The 12,006-nt window shown below is 41.7% G+C and overlaps 1 protein-coding gene across 1 annotated transcript; it reads left to right on the top strand.

Moving 5' to 3' along the window:
* Positions 1-719: 719 nt before the first annotated feature.
* LOC111397140 (cyclin-D4-1-like) lies at positions 720-3,544 on the top strand. The gene is made up of 6 exons (XM_023023899.1): positions 720-1,266; positions 1,973-2,059; positions 2,167-2,265; positions 2,346-2,547; positions 2,699-2,814; positions 2,907-3,544. Exons 1-6 carry the CDS (start codon positions 949-951, stop codon positions 3,126-3,128), a joined length of 1,044 nt encoding a protein of 347 aa, XP_022879667.1. The 5' UTR covers positions 720-948; the 3' UTR covers positions 3,129-3,544.
* Positions 3,545-12,006: the final 8,462 nt, after the last annotated feature.

The following is a 12,006-nucleotide window of genomic DNA, read 5'->3' as shown; positions in this document are numbered from 1 at the left end:
GGGGGCAATTTTTTGGGTTCTTCAGTCTTCACGAGTTTAGGGGCAAACTTGGGTTTCGATTTGAGGCAAGAAAATGGAACCTGGAATTGGGGGTGATTCTAATTGTTCATGGATTTGTGGGCGAATTTGGGTTTTGATAAATTAGAAATCCAAAAAATTTTCATGGAAGTTACTGTGGTCGAATCTCTCGCACAAAGTGCTCAGATAACTTAGTTGAAAGGTGAAGAGATCGGTGGTAGGGAAGATGAATTTGGGCTGCTACTGTTCCCACGATTTGGCGGCTCATGGCGGTGGAAATTCCGGCTTACATTTCATTCGTCGTCCTTTGTTTTGTGGTTTTTGGTTAGTCATTTGGTGCAGACAGAGGTGGGATTTCGCCTGGGTTTGGTGTTGAATGGCAGAATTTGTGAGCCCATGCCGACTAGGCGTTCGCCTTCTGTGTTCCGACTGAGTTTTTCGATTTTCCGTCTGATTTATGTGCCACGTGGCACATTCTGTTAGTCTAGAATGATGGAGATCAGTTGGGTGATGAATGGGTAAGCAATTTGATAGATAAGTGAGCAATGAGTAATGTTTTAATGTTCGGTAAACAAGTAATAATGTACACTAAATTTACTCTCTATAACATGCTTGTGTTTTTTTAATTTCTCTTTACTTTTATATTTTTATTTTCTCCTTGAGTCCTCCATCCTCAACCTGCCCTGGATCATGAAGAAGCCCATTAACGAGGATAACAAAATCAAATACTCCCCTTTACCCTAAAGAAAGATGTTCATTTGCTCCCTTCTCTCTCTCTAAAATCCTCTTTCTCTCTCTCTCTAAAACCTCCATCTGTCATCACATTTTGTAGGTTCATATATTGGAAGAACTCATTATGCCAACTTGACATGCTAAAATCTATTCATAAGGAAAATCCCATTAAAAATCTACTCTTTATGTGATTTTCCAATGTCTGATGTTAAGAGTTTTGATTATGCAGAATCAAATATGTTATGTACAGAAGGACCCAAAAGTTTGTGCTTTGACGATGATGATCTTGTCGATGGCCAAAGCTGTGAAATCAAGAATGATGAAGGCTTGAGTGTTGGAAATGGCGGATCAGATTCAGAGCCATTAATTAATTTTCCATGTTTGAGTGAAGAGAACTTTGGTTTAATGCTAGAGAGAGAAAAAGGGTTCTTGCCTAAAGATGATTATCTCAAGCGATTGAGAAATGGGGACTTGAATTTGAGTGTGAGAACAGAGGCTCTTGATTGGATTTCTAAGGTGATATAAATTACAATTTTTTTGGTTTTTTTTCTTTATTTTCATTCAATCAACTTTTTCCCCCATTTAATAAATTGATTTCACCAACTTTTCTATCATTATAATTTGTTTTGTACTAGTTTATTACATTTTTTTTATAATTCTTCGGCTAGATTGTCCTTTCTGTATTTCCTCATTCATTCCTATAGAGTTTCATGAAATGGGTTTTTTCTCTCATTAATGAGTTTTCATTAAAAAGGCTTGAATAATTGGATACTCTTTGGGTTAATGGCATTTATGAACCATTCATGTAATAGTTTCTTGGGCATTCGCATTGAAATGTAATTATCTTATATGCTTTTAAAGTTTATTGTTCTGGGGGTTAAGGAAACTGTTCTACTCTGTCTCTTAGTTGCAAATGCAGCAGAGTTCTTTATAGCTGTGAGAGAATCTTCAAATCTTGGAGGGTTCAATCATAGTGCTGCCTTAGACTAGCGCTAGTTTTTAATTCTGTCCCAACCAAAGTCGGAGGATTCAGCCTTAGGGCCTGCGTTGGGCAATTCCAATGGCGAAATATACTTATGCTTTTTAGGTTCATTGCTAGCCACAGTCACGAAGCAGCAGGATCTCAAGATTCTAGCACATTTGTACCATTGTGCACTTTTTGACATCGATGATAGCCATGTTGATTCCTAATTTCAGTCAATTGTGTTTTTGTGCTTTACAGGCTTGTGCTCACCACAGTTTTGGAGCATTGTGTTTGTGTTTGTCTATGAATTACTGCGATCGATTTCTATCAGTCTACGACCTGCCTGTAAGTTCATTATACAATCCAAATGATTTGTTTGTTTGAAATGTGAATTTGTTTTATTGATGATTATCTTTTCCTATTCTTCATCAATTTTTCCTTTGCATGAATAGCAAGGTAAACCCTGGGTTGTTCATTTGATAGCGGTTTCATGTTTATCACTAGCAGCCAAAATGGAAGAAATTGAAGTTCCTCTCTCTGTTGATTTACAGGTGAATGAGAGGTAACACAATAAGCTAACATATAGTGTCCTTTTGATACATTGATTTGATAGTGTCGGTTCGTCGAACAGGTGGGCGAACCAAAGTTCATGTTCGAAAGTAAAACTGTTCAAAGAATGGAGCTTTTTGTATTGAGCACCTTAAAGTGGAAAATGCGAGCTTATACTCCATGTAGCTTCATCGACTATTTCCTCCACAAGATCAAGAAGGATGAATTCCCACCGATGCATTTGATCCATAGATCAACTGAAGTCATCATAAGCACAATTACATGTACGTATCATCAGACCAGATTCAGAAGATTCGAAAATTTTAGTTATCTAGTCGGGACATGACTTGTGAAACCTTTCTTGAAATATTTTGTACTACTATGGTCATAAATTATTAAGCACTCGACTCATTGTTTGGCTAACACTGAATGCAGGTATTGACTTGTTGGAATTCAGGCCTTCCGAAATAGCTGCAGCAGTAGCAATGTCTGTTTCAGTACAAGCAACGGACATGGACGAGGCACTGCCAAGTTTCATGGGAGTAGACAAGGTAGTTTATATAAATCTTTCACTGCACTAAACTCAATTCAATCTCTGTAACAATTTTTCATTTTTGTGTCTTTTCTTTTGTGTGTTTTGCAGGCCAAAGTGATCAGATGCCTTAAGTTGATCCAAAATTTGACAAACATTAATGGGATTACTCCTAACGGCGTGCCCCAAAGTCCAAACAGGGTGTTGGAGGCTGCATGCTTGCGAAGTGATGGAAGAACAGTTGAGTCATGTCCAAATTCTTCACATAGTGGTCCAAATACTGAAAGAACAAAACTGGACAAAACACCAATCGAAGAGGACTTGAAGTCGTGAAATGTGAATATTTGCTGTCAAAAATCAAATATTTGGTTGATGGGAGCTTTGGTGCGGTATACAAAAGGTGCCTCTTTGATAGGATAGCATGAGAAAATGTTGAGAGCTCTCATATTTCAAGCGTGAAAAGGAATTGTTTCTAGCTGTCTATAACCATAGTAATAGAATTTGGGAGAGGATAGACAAAGGGAGAAAGAAAGCAAAAAGGCACGGAAAAATTTAGTGCAATTCAGTATTTGTCCTATTTGTTCGCATGTATTATTTTTCATTAATTTAGAAAAATGACTTATCTTTTTTCATGGATTATGTGTATTTTGTTAGTGTGGGAACACACTTGTACGTAAACGTGTACGTAGATTCAACAGTCAGTGAAAAAATTGTTGACTTGTGAAATCATTGGGTGGCTTTTCGTCATATTTTTATTGTGCTATCGTTGAAATATTCGCAAAACAAACTCAATTTGTTTAATTGACTCTGATGATCAAGTTAGTTTTTATTTATTTCTATGAAAGAAAATTAAGTGGAACAGCAGCTTAAATTGTCTCGAACATGGATGGAATGACCTTGGGGTTGGGACTTTGTCGACCATTCAAAGTAGTTTGCATACTTTGCTAGCTCGGCCTTCTAGGGTCGATCTCTGTGTGGACGACACAATCCACCTTATGAAGTCAATCTTTTAGAATGCCCTTGTTGTAGGAATGTCGAAGAGTCAAGTCAAACCGGCTCGCGAGTCGAAACTTGAAGCTTATGCTCGGCTCAAATAAAAATAATTCAGATTTTTTTTGCCTGAGTTGAGCTTAGCTTTTACTCAGCCAAAAAATCGAGGCTTGACCTGAACTTTCGACTTAAACTTTATCGAGCCGAGCTGGTTCACTTTTTTTTTTTTTTTTTTAATAAAACACAGACAGCGATCGTTGTCTTTTACAATTCTTATTTATTTTTTTTTTTTTAAATAAGACACGAGCAGCTAAGCAGCTTCATTTTTTATCCTCTCTCTCTTTTTAACTATCGGCTCGTCATGGACCGAATATGGCTCCTAACACGAGCCGACCCTTGTGGCTCGTCAAGTCATACAAGCTAGCTCGGGCCGAAACCCTAATATGGGGCTCAACCCAGACCTCGAGAGGGGCCAGCTCGGACTTTTTCTCATTCGAGCCATCGACGATTCTAGTTGGAGAGCCAAATTGATACCCCTACTTGGTCGGCTTCTTGTGTTTGACTACAAGAGTGCCTAATCTTTGGCCAAGTTATTATTTCGTCTCCAACAATGACTTATCACTTTAAACCTCATTTCGTGTTATGTCGGATATAAAATTAGTCTTCAACCGGTGAAAAGTGGATCATATGATAAGCACCGTCGAAAAAGATAGTGTAAAGTTTGATCCAATTTCCAAACGGGTACTAACATTGACAACGTGCTTATATTTCTTCAATCATCATTTGGTCAATGATAACTTGTCATGCTATAATTTAGCATGCGGGCCGGGAGTAATGGGCCCATGAGAGGCCCACTTCCCTTTAATTTTGACTGGTCAAAATCTACAATCAGGTGTGGGGAACCAAGATTGATGTTGGAATGTGTCATGCGAAAAAATTGCACTGTTAGTCCTTAATCCATATTAATATTAGCAACTTAATCACAAATAATATTCATAAAATCGACTTCAAATTAATGTCGAGCTAATATTCTGCGCTTTTCTTTTTACTCATTTCTCTATTGAAAATCTCATAGTTTGTACAAAATATTTTTGTAGCGTGTCAAATAACTAGAAATGTTTAAATTAGTAAACAAAAAAATGTTTTTGGGAAAGAACAATGAAACAAATAACTAGAAAGAGTTGAGTGGATTAAGTTAGTATAAATTTAAATATATTATCTTAAGATTTTACTACTTAAAATCAACAGTTCAATGTAGACCTTGGATAATAATTCGTCAACTCATATAGAATATTTGAGTCATTTTATTGGCCAGGTTTAGCCCTTGTACGAGGTCCATTATTTGAAAAAAAATTGATTTTGGAATAGTGCTTTTTGGAGAATATGTTGTAAAAAATAAAGAAAACTTTTGACTTTACGAGTAATATTATTTTATTGAGAAAATGTGTGATTTATAAGAGGAGAAAAAAATGAAATAAAATTTAATGGGGCAAAACAGGTGTTTAGTGAATTTATTATCATATTTTTATAATATTACTTGTTTTATTATTATTTTACTATTGAAATAAATAACTTTAAAAAAAATTACTTTCTATAATTATTCCATAACTCCTTCGAACTCAATTATCAATAACAAATTGTTCTTAAATTACGATGACCACTAACATGTCAGTAGAATAATCATTTTGAAACAGATTGAAATTATTGACTGTAGCAATTATAAGCTACAGACAAATAATAGATGTTGAAATTTTTTATAAACTTTAAATTTTATAAAATTAGAAACTTTAGAACTTGAAAACCTAAATTTCTTTATTGCCAAGATCCTCCATGTCAAATCACCAAAAAAATTAATAATGCAGAATATACATTAATTCTTTGAAAATGATTCTTTATTATTGGATCTTGATTCCGAATCTTAAATCTTGATATTTAAACTGCAATATTTTCATATTTGGCATCTTCATTTTTAATCTTGAAATTTGCATTCTTTGATTTTTTTTTTTTAATTATTGTTTATTGTTTTGTTTCTTGATTCATAGTCTTGATTCTTGATTGTGGGTATTGGATCTTCCTTTTTTCTCTTGTATTCTTGTGTTGATGAGATAACACAAAAAATGAGAAGTTACATACGAACTGAGAACCATAACTCTCTATATAGTTTCTATATGTATTTCGTCCATCATAAAATATAACTCTAAATGAATTTAGTCTCTACATATATAACCAGTCACACTTTATTTAAATGACATAAACACAACTGTTGTGTGTTGTCATACTTGACCAACCTACCTGGGCCAATGGCCCACTCAGGGCGAACCACGTGGTCCTCCAGCCGAAGTGTCATAGATCACCGAGGTGGACTATGGCCGAAGCCCTTCAAGTCGAGGTCCACTAGCCGAGGCCCCCCTTTTACCGAGGCCTGTGAATGTACCCGAGGTCGACATGCCGAGGCCAATAACCCGAAGCCATGATGCTGAAACGGGTTGAAGATAGTTGAAGCCCTCAAGTGGAAGTATCGTATGAAATGGCCGACGCCCCGAAACTGATGCAGGAGCCCTCAAACCATAAGGGGGCATCCTCCATGGTCACTTCTCCCAAGAGATCGCCTACACAAAGATCTTATTCGAATGATTGATGGAACGTTTATCATAAGCATAAAGGTCAAGTCTTGTCACTAGTATGGAGGCTCTGCACAAGTAATAAATGCGCAGCAAGCTAGCAAGTCAAGCCCCATACCTAGGACAAGATGTTTGAATCAAAGAGATGAGGCCACGTGCCACCTCATCCAAGGGCTCCCATTTCACATGTATCACTATAAATACTTTCCTTGTGTAACATCAAAAGGCTAATGCAAGAATCAATACAAAGAACTACACTTTACTCAACTCTTTCTCATTTACTTGCCATACACAAATCGAGTTTATACACATTTACATATACATCTACGAACACCGGTTGGTAATTATTGTACAATCGGATCACGAACAACTCGTCGAATTCCGAACGTCACCGTCCCGCATCGTTGGGCTACTCCCACGACCTTAGTATCGCTCGTTGTAGACCGTCCACGTGTCATAGCGTGTTGGACATTCACCCACGTGTGCGCGGGTGGGACCGGCATCTGTTGGCAACACATTTTGAGGTCAACAGATTGGCGCCGTCTGTGGGAATCCATACCATAACTACGAGCAATCTTGTGGCAAAAGCTTGCTGAAAAGACATTTGGGCAACCCCCCTTGAAAAAGGATTTGTTCTTGGAAAAGAACAGGAGGAAGCCCCATTATTTAGTGAAATCTGAAATCTGACAAAAGAAAATGAGCTCCAATGAAGATACTCCCCCCAGGAGGGTAAGAAAAAACACGAACGTGCCTCCTCAGCCCGCTGCCCCAACAGCTCGGTAGAGACTCTACCACCACCAAAGAAGAGGTGGAATGCGTGCGACGGCAAGATTATCAAGAGAAATGGCCGCCATGGCAGCCAACATAAGGGATATTGCTAGCCAAAATTTGGCTATGAGAGAGCTTATGGCCCAAATGCAGGGCCAGGGAGGTTTCCCCATTCCTCCATATGCCCCCTAAGGGCACTACCAACAAGAGGATGAAGTCCAAAGTCATAGAGCTGCTACGCCGGACTATGGCCGAGGTGGAAACCCATTTGAAAGGGAAGTGGAAGTTGATGTTTCCTCCAACTACGCTTCTCGCCGACCCACCGAGGTCCAAATGAGCCGTGATAATTTCTCACCTCCGTATGAACAAGATCCAAGACATAGGAGGGCAGGAAATGTTTTTGACAAAATCAGCCCCGCCGAACCCAGGCTAAGACAACAGCAGGCTCAACAGCCTTAGACAAGGCCGCCCCCTCCACTTACAATGCCCCAGCAGGCGGAAAGAAGGCAAGAAAATGCCCCCCGTGTTGCTCCGCCTAGAAATAGGCGGCAGAGGAGGGAGGAAGAGGCTAGGGATCTCCCCGGAACCTCTCACCAACAACCGAGGCATGAGGCTAATGAGTACGACTCTGATGAACAGCAGAGGTTCTGCGACTTGGACGATGACGATGAGAACCTACCATTCTCAAGGGAACTAAGGAATGCCCAGGTCCCGATCCACTATGTTATGCCAAAAATACCAAAGTATGACGGAAGAGGCGACCCGGAGAAGCATCTGAATGCTTATAAAACTCACATGAGCCTATGGGACGCCAACCCAGCCGTGAAGTGCGGAGCCTTCCATTTAATACTTAATGGAGCGGCTGAAATTTGGTATAGCAGATTGCCATCTGGGAGCATTAGATGCTGGCCCGAGTTCAAGACAACATTCTTGGACATGTTCGCAGTGAGCAAAGAAGGAGAAGCCCCCATCCAATGTCTCCAGGACATGAGGCAAGCACATGGGGAGTCCCTAAAGAGCTTCTTATCATGCTTCACCGATGAGATGACGTACTGCGTACAAGTCAGCGACCGAGAGGCACTATCCGCACTAAGGGAAGGTCTCAACATGAATACCTTATTCTGGAGAGTTTGCAGAATCAAGATCCCACCACCTATGACGCCCTACTCGAAATGATGAGAAGGGAGAATGAATTGATTGAGCATAGGAACAGGGCAAATAGAGGCCTCCCGCCTCCTCAAAGACAGCGCGGTAGAGGCCCGACCTCCCACCTGATGGGCTGCTAGATGAACCAGGCCGGGAATGAGAACTCTGGTCAAGTACTTGCCACCACCACTTTGAATGCGGTTCCCACCTTGGCTTATGAAGATGTCGATCCAATAGCTGGCCCCCATCAAATGGGCGCTCAGGAGATGCTCCGTAGGGGGAGAGGCCGAGGTCGACCCTCTGGACCTAGAAATAGGTCAAATCCGAACCCCCAAGGATACTGTGTACACCACAGGTCCTACGGGCATAACACAGCAGATTGTAGAGACTGTGCACAACGTCCCTGGCAAAACCCATTAGAGACAGACATAATTCGCCCCAGGTAAACAGGCCCCCGCCCAGGCACGACAACCAGCGTGAGGAGGCCGCTCCCCGTCAAAGGGATGTATCCCCGCGGCGAAGAGAACATGATGCGGAGAGGCCCAGGGAAGGGCGTATGCACCAAAGAAACCGGCAAGCTAGAGATGAAGCCCCTATCCACGAGGTGGACACCATATTTGGAGGTCCGTATGCTGGCGGTGAAACACGAAACGCCAAAAGGAACTATGCCCGGGAGGCTAAACACCCCCCTTTGACAAGCTACATTGTGGGTAGCAGCTCCCAAAGAAACCAGGTTCCACCCATTGTATTTTCCCAGGAAGACGCAAAGGGAGTTCATTACCCCCACTGCGATGCACTTGTGGTGAGGGCTATCATAGCCAGGAATGGGCTCAAACGAATGTTAGTTGACAACGACAGCTCCATCAACATTCTATTCGGATCCGCCTTTGATAAAATGATATTGGATCATCAGCTGACGCCCACCACCACTCCATTGTACGGATTTACCGGAGATAGCATCACTCCGAGAGGAAAGATAACACTAGCAGTAGAGATGGCGAAATCCCCACGAACAACGATGAATTTCATGGAGTTCCTCATTGTCGACAGCCGGTCGGCCTACCATGGGATATTGGGCAGACTAGCCCTAAAGGAACTGGGAGCAGTCACCTCCATCCACCACCTGTGCATGAAATTTCCAACAGAAGATGGGGTGGCAACGGTGAGAGGCGATCAAAGAGGCTCGAGAGAATGCTATCTAAGCTCCATCAAGAAGGTAGAGCCCTAGGACATCCATGTAATCATAGCTGACGTGGTTATGGCTGACGTCCTAGGTGATGCTCCCACCGAACAAGAAGATGTTGATATGATCGATGCACCACCTAATTCGGAGGCACTGGTCATCGATGAAATTGACCCCCGCATCATGGAACATGAGCCTCAGGCATTCCCAGTAGAGGAACTTGAGAGCTTCTCGTTAGACCCCCGAGACCTATCAAAGTTGCTGAAGGTAGGCATTTGCCTAACCAATATTCTGAAGGAAAAGATTAAGGATTTCCTGAGCAAGAATCTTGATGTCTTCACCTGGAAGCATGAGGATATGGTAGACATAGACCCCAAGGTCAACTGCCACCACCTGAAAATTGATCACAATGTTGCCCCGCATAGACAAAAAAAGAGAGCCCTCAATCCTAAAAGGTATGAGGCCCTAAAGGAAGAAGTTCAGAAGCTCATCCAAAATGGCTTCATCCGAGAGGCAACCTACCCTAGATAGGTCTCCAACCCAGTTTTGGTAAAGAAAAACAACGGCAAGTGGAGGGTGTGCATTGACTTCACCAACCTCAATAGAGCTTGCCTGAAAGACAGCTTTCCACTCCCAAGAATTGACCAACTAGTGGACTCCACAGTTGGGCACGAGTTGTTGAGCTTCATGGACGCGTACTCCGGCTACAACCAAATCCCCATGCACCCGACCGATGAAGAGCACACCTCTTTCATTACGGACCGAGGCCTCTATTATTATAGAATGATGCCCTTTGGGTTGAAAAACGCCGGAGCAACCTACCAAAGACTCGTAAACAAGATGTTTGTGGACCTCATTGGCAAAACAATGGAGGTCTACGTGGACGACATGCTAGTAAAAAGTTTGGAGGCCGATGACCACATAAAGTACCTCAACAGCACTTTCCAAATCTTAAGAAGATATAGGATGAGGCTCAACCCCCTCAAGTGCGCCTTTGGGGTAGCCTCCGGCAAGTTCTTAGGGTACATGGTCAACCAACGGGGAATTGAGGTCAATTCCGAGAAGATTGAAGCTCTGTGCAAGATGAGGTCTCCCCAAAAGCCAAAGGAAGTGCAAAGTCTTACCGGGCGAGTGGCCGCACTTAGCCGCTTCGTGTCCAAAGCTACGGACAAATGCCTATGGACCGAGGAATGTGAAGAGGCCTTCCAATGCTTGAAAAGGCACTTGGGGCAAGCCCCCCCTCCTTTCCAAACCTAAGTCTGGTGATATCTTACAACTATATTTGGTCGTCTCCAATGAGGCCATCAGCTCGGTTCTGATATGGGAAGAAGGGTCTACCTAACTCCCCGTATACTACACAAGTAAAGCGCTCCTATCACCGGAAACACGTTACCCCGATATGGAGAAGCTCGCTTTGGCTTTGTTAATGTGAAGCATACTAGACGAAAAATCTCATGGAATTTCATTGGAAAATGTTAACCTCACATATATGTGCACATAACCTCATAAATTGCTAAGCCATGTCAACTCACGTCACTAACTTCGCCATGTATCTTCCTAACCAAACGACCCCCGATTGTAGTGAAATTTGGATATATGCTAGACCACAATGAGTACTTTCGTATGCCCGGACCTTGTCCGGGGAAATTTTAATATTTCTCGATGATGCTCGGGGCTGAAGTTGGTCACTTGATCACGGGTCGAATTTTAAAAAAAAAATGCATGTTAGAGTCATAATTTTGAATTTTTCTCATTACTGCAATATTGATGTTACATTGACTTCCATGCATTGAATATTACACATATTTTGAAGAAAGTTGGGGGATTGGTGCTTGACATCGATATTCCTCATTGTTTCCTTATTACACGAACTTGATACACTTCGTTCTTTATTTGTGCAGGATGCCACCGAAGAGAACGTCAAAAGGTAAAGAAAAGGTTGGTTCCCCCTCCGGCACAACCCGCACCAGAGAGCTAGTAGGAGGTGTGCGAAGATTCTATGATGCCGAAACGTTAGCTCGATATGAGAACATAATACGCCATTGGGGCATGATACCAGAGAGACAGGTCCGGTTAGAGGATTTTCCTGGTTTTGAGTTACCAAACCTGATACAAATTTGTGGATGGGAGAAGATTGTAGAAAAGCCACACCCAGTTTATGAAAGTTTAGTCCGAGAATTTTATGCAAACTTCAATAGTGAAATTGAGACTCCGGGTTCTGAACATTTACACCAGACATGGGTGCGAGGTAAGTGGATAATGTTCTCCCCAGCCATCATTCATGACTTCTACAATCTTAATTTGGACAATGTGGTCCCGATTCCCGCTCAATTCAACTGGAATGAAGTGGCGGAGGTTCTCTTAGAAAGAGAGAATGCTTGGCCCATACCCACTGTAGAGTGGCATCAAATTGAGCTTACTCCCTCCATAGCCATCCTTTGGGTCTTCATGTGCCATAACATCGAACCCACATCGCATCGGACAACTTTCACGGATCAAACTG

The sequence above is a fragment of the Olea europaea genome, chromosome 7 (genome assembly GCF_002742605.1).
Source record: "Olea europaea var. sylvestris chromosome 7, O_europaea_v1, whole genome shotgun sequence".
NCBI classification, from domain to species: domain Eukaryota; kingdom Viridiplantae; phylum Streptophyta; class Magnoliopsida; order Lamiales; family Oleaceae; genus Olea; species Olea europaea.
Note: the sequence above shows the minus strand (reverse complement) of the source record. Positions and strands in the feature narration are given on the sequence as shown.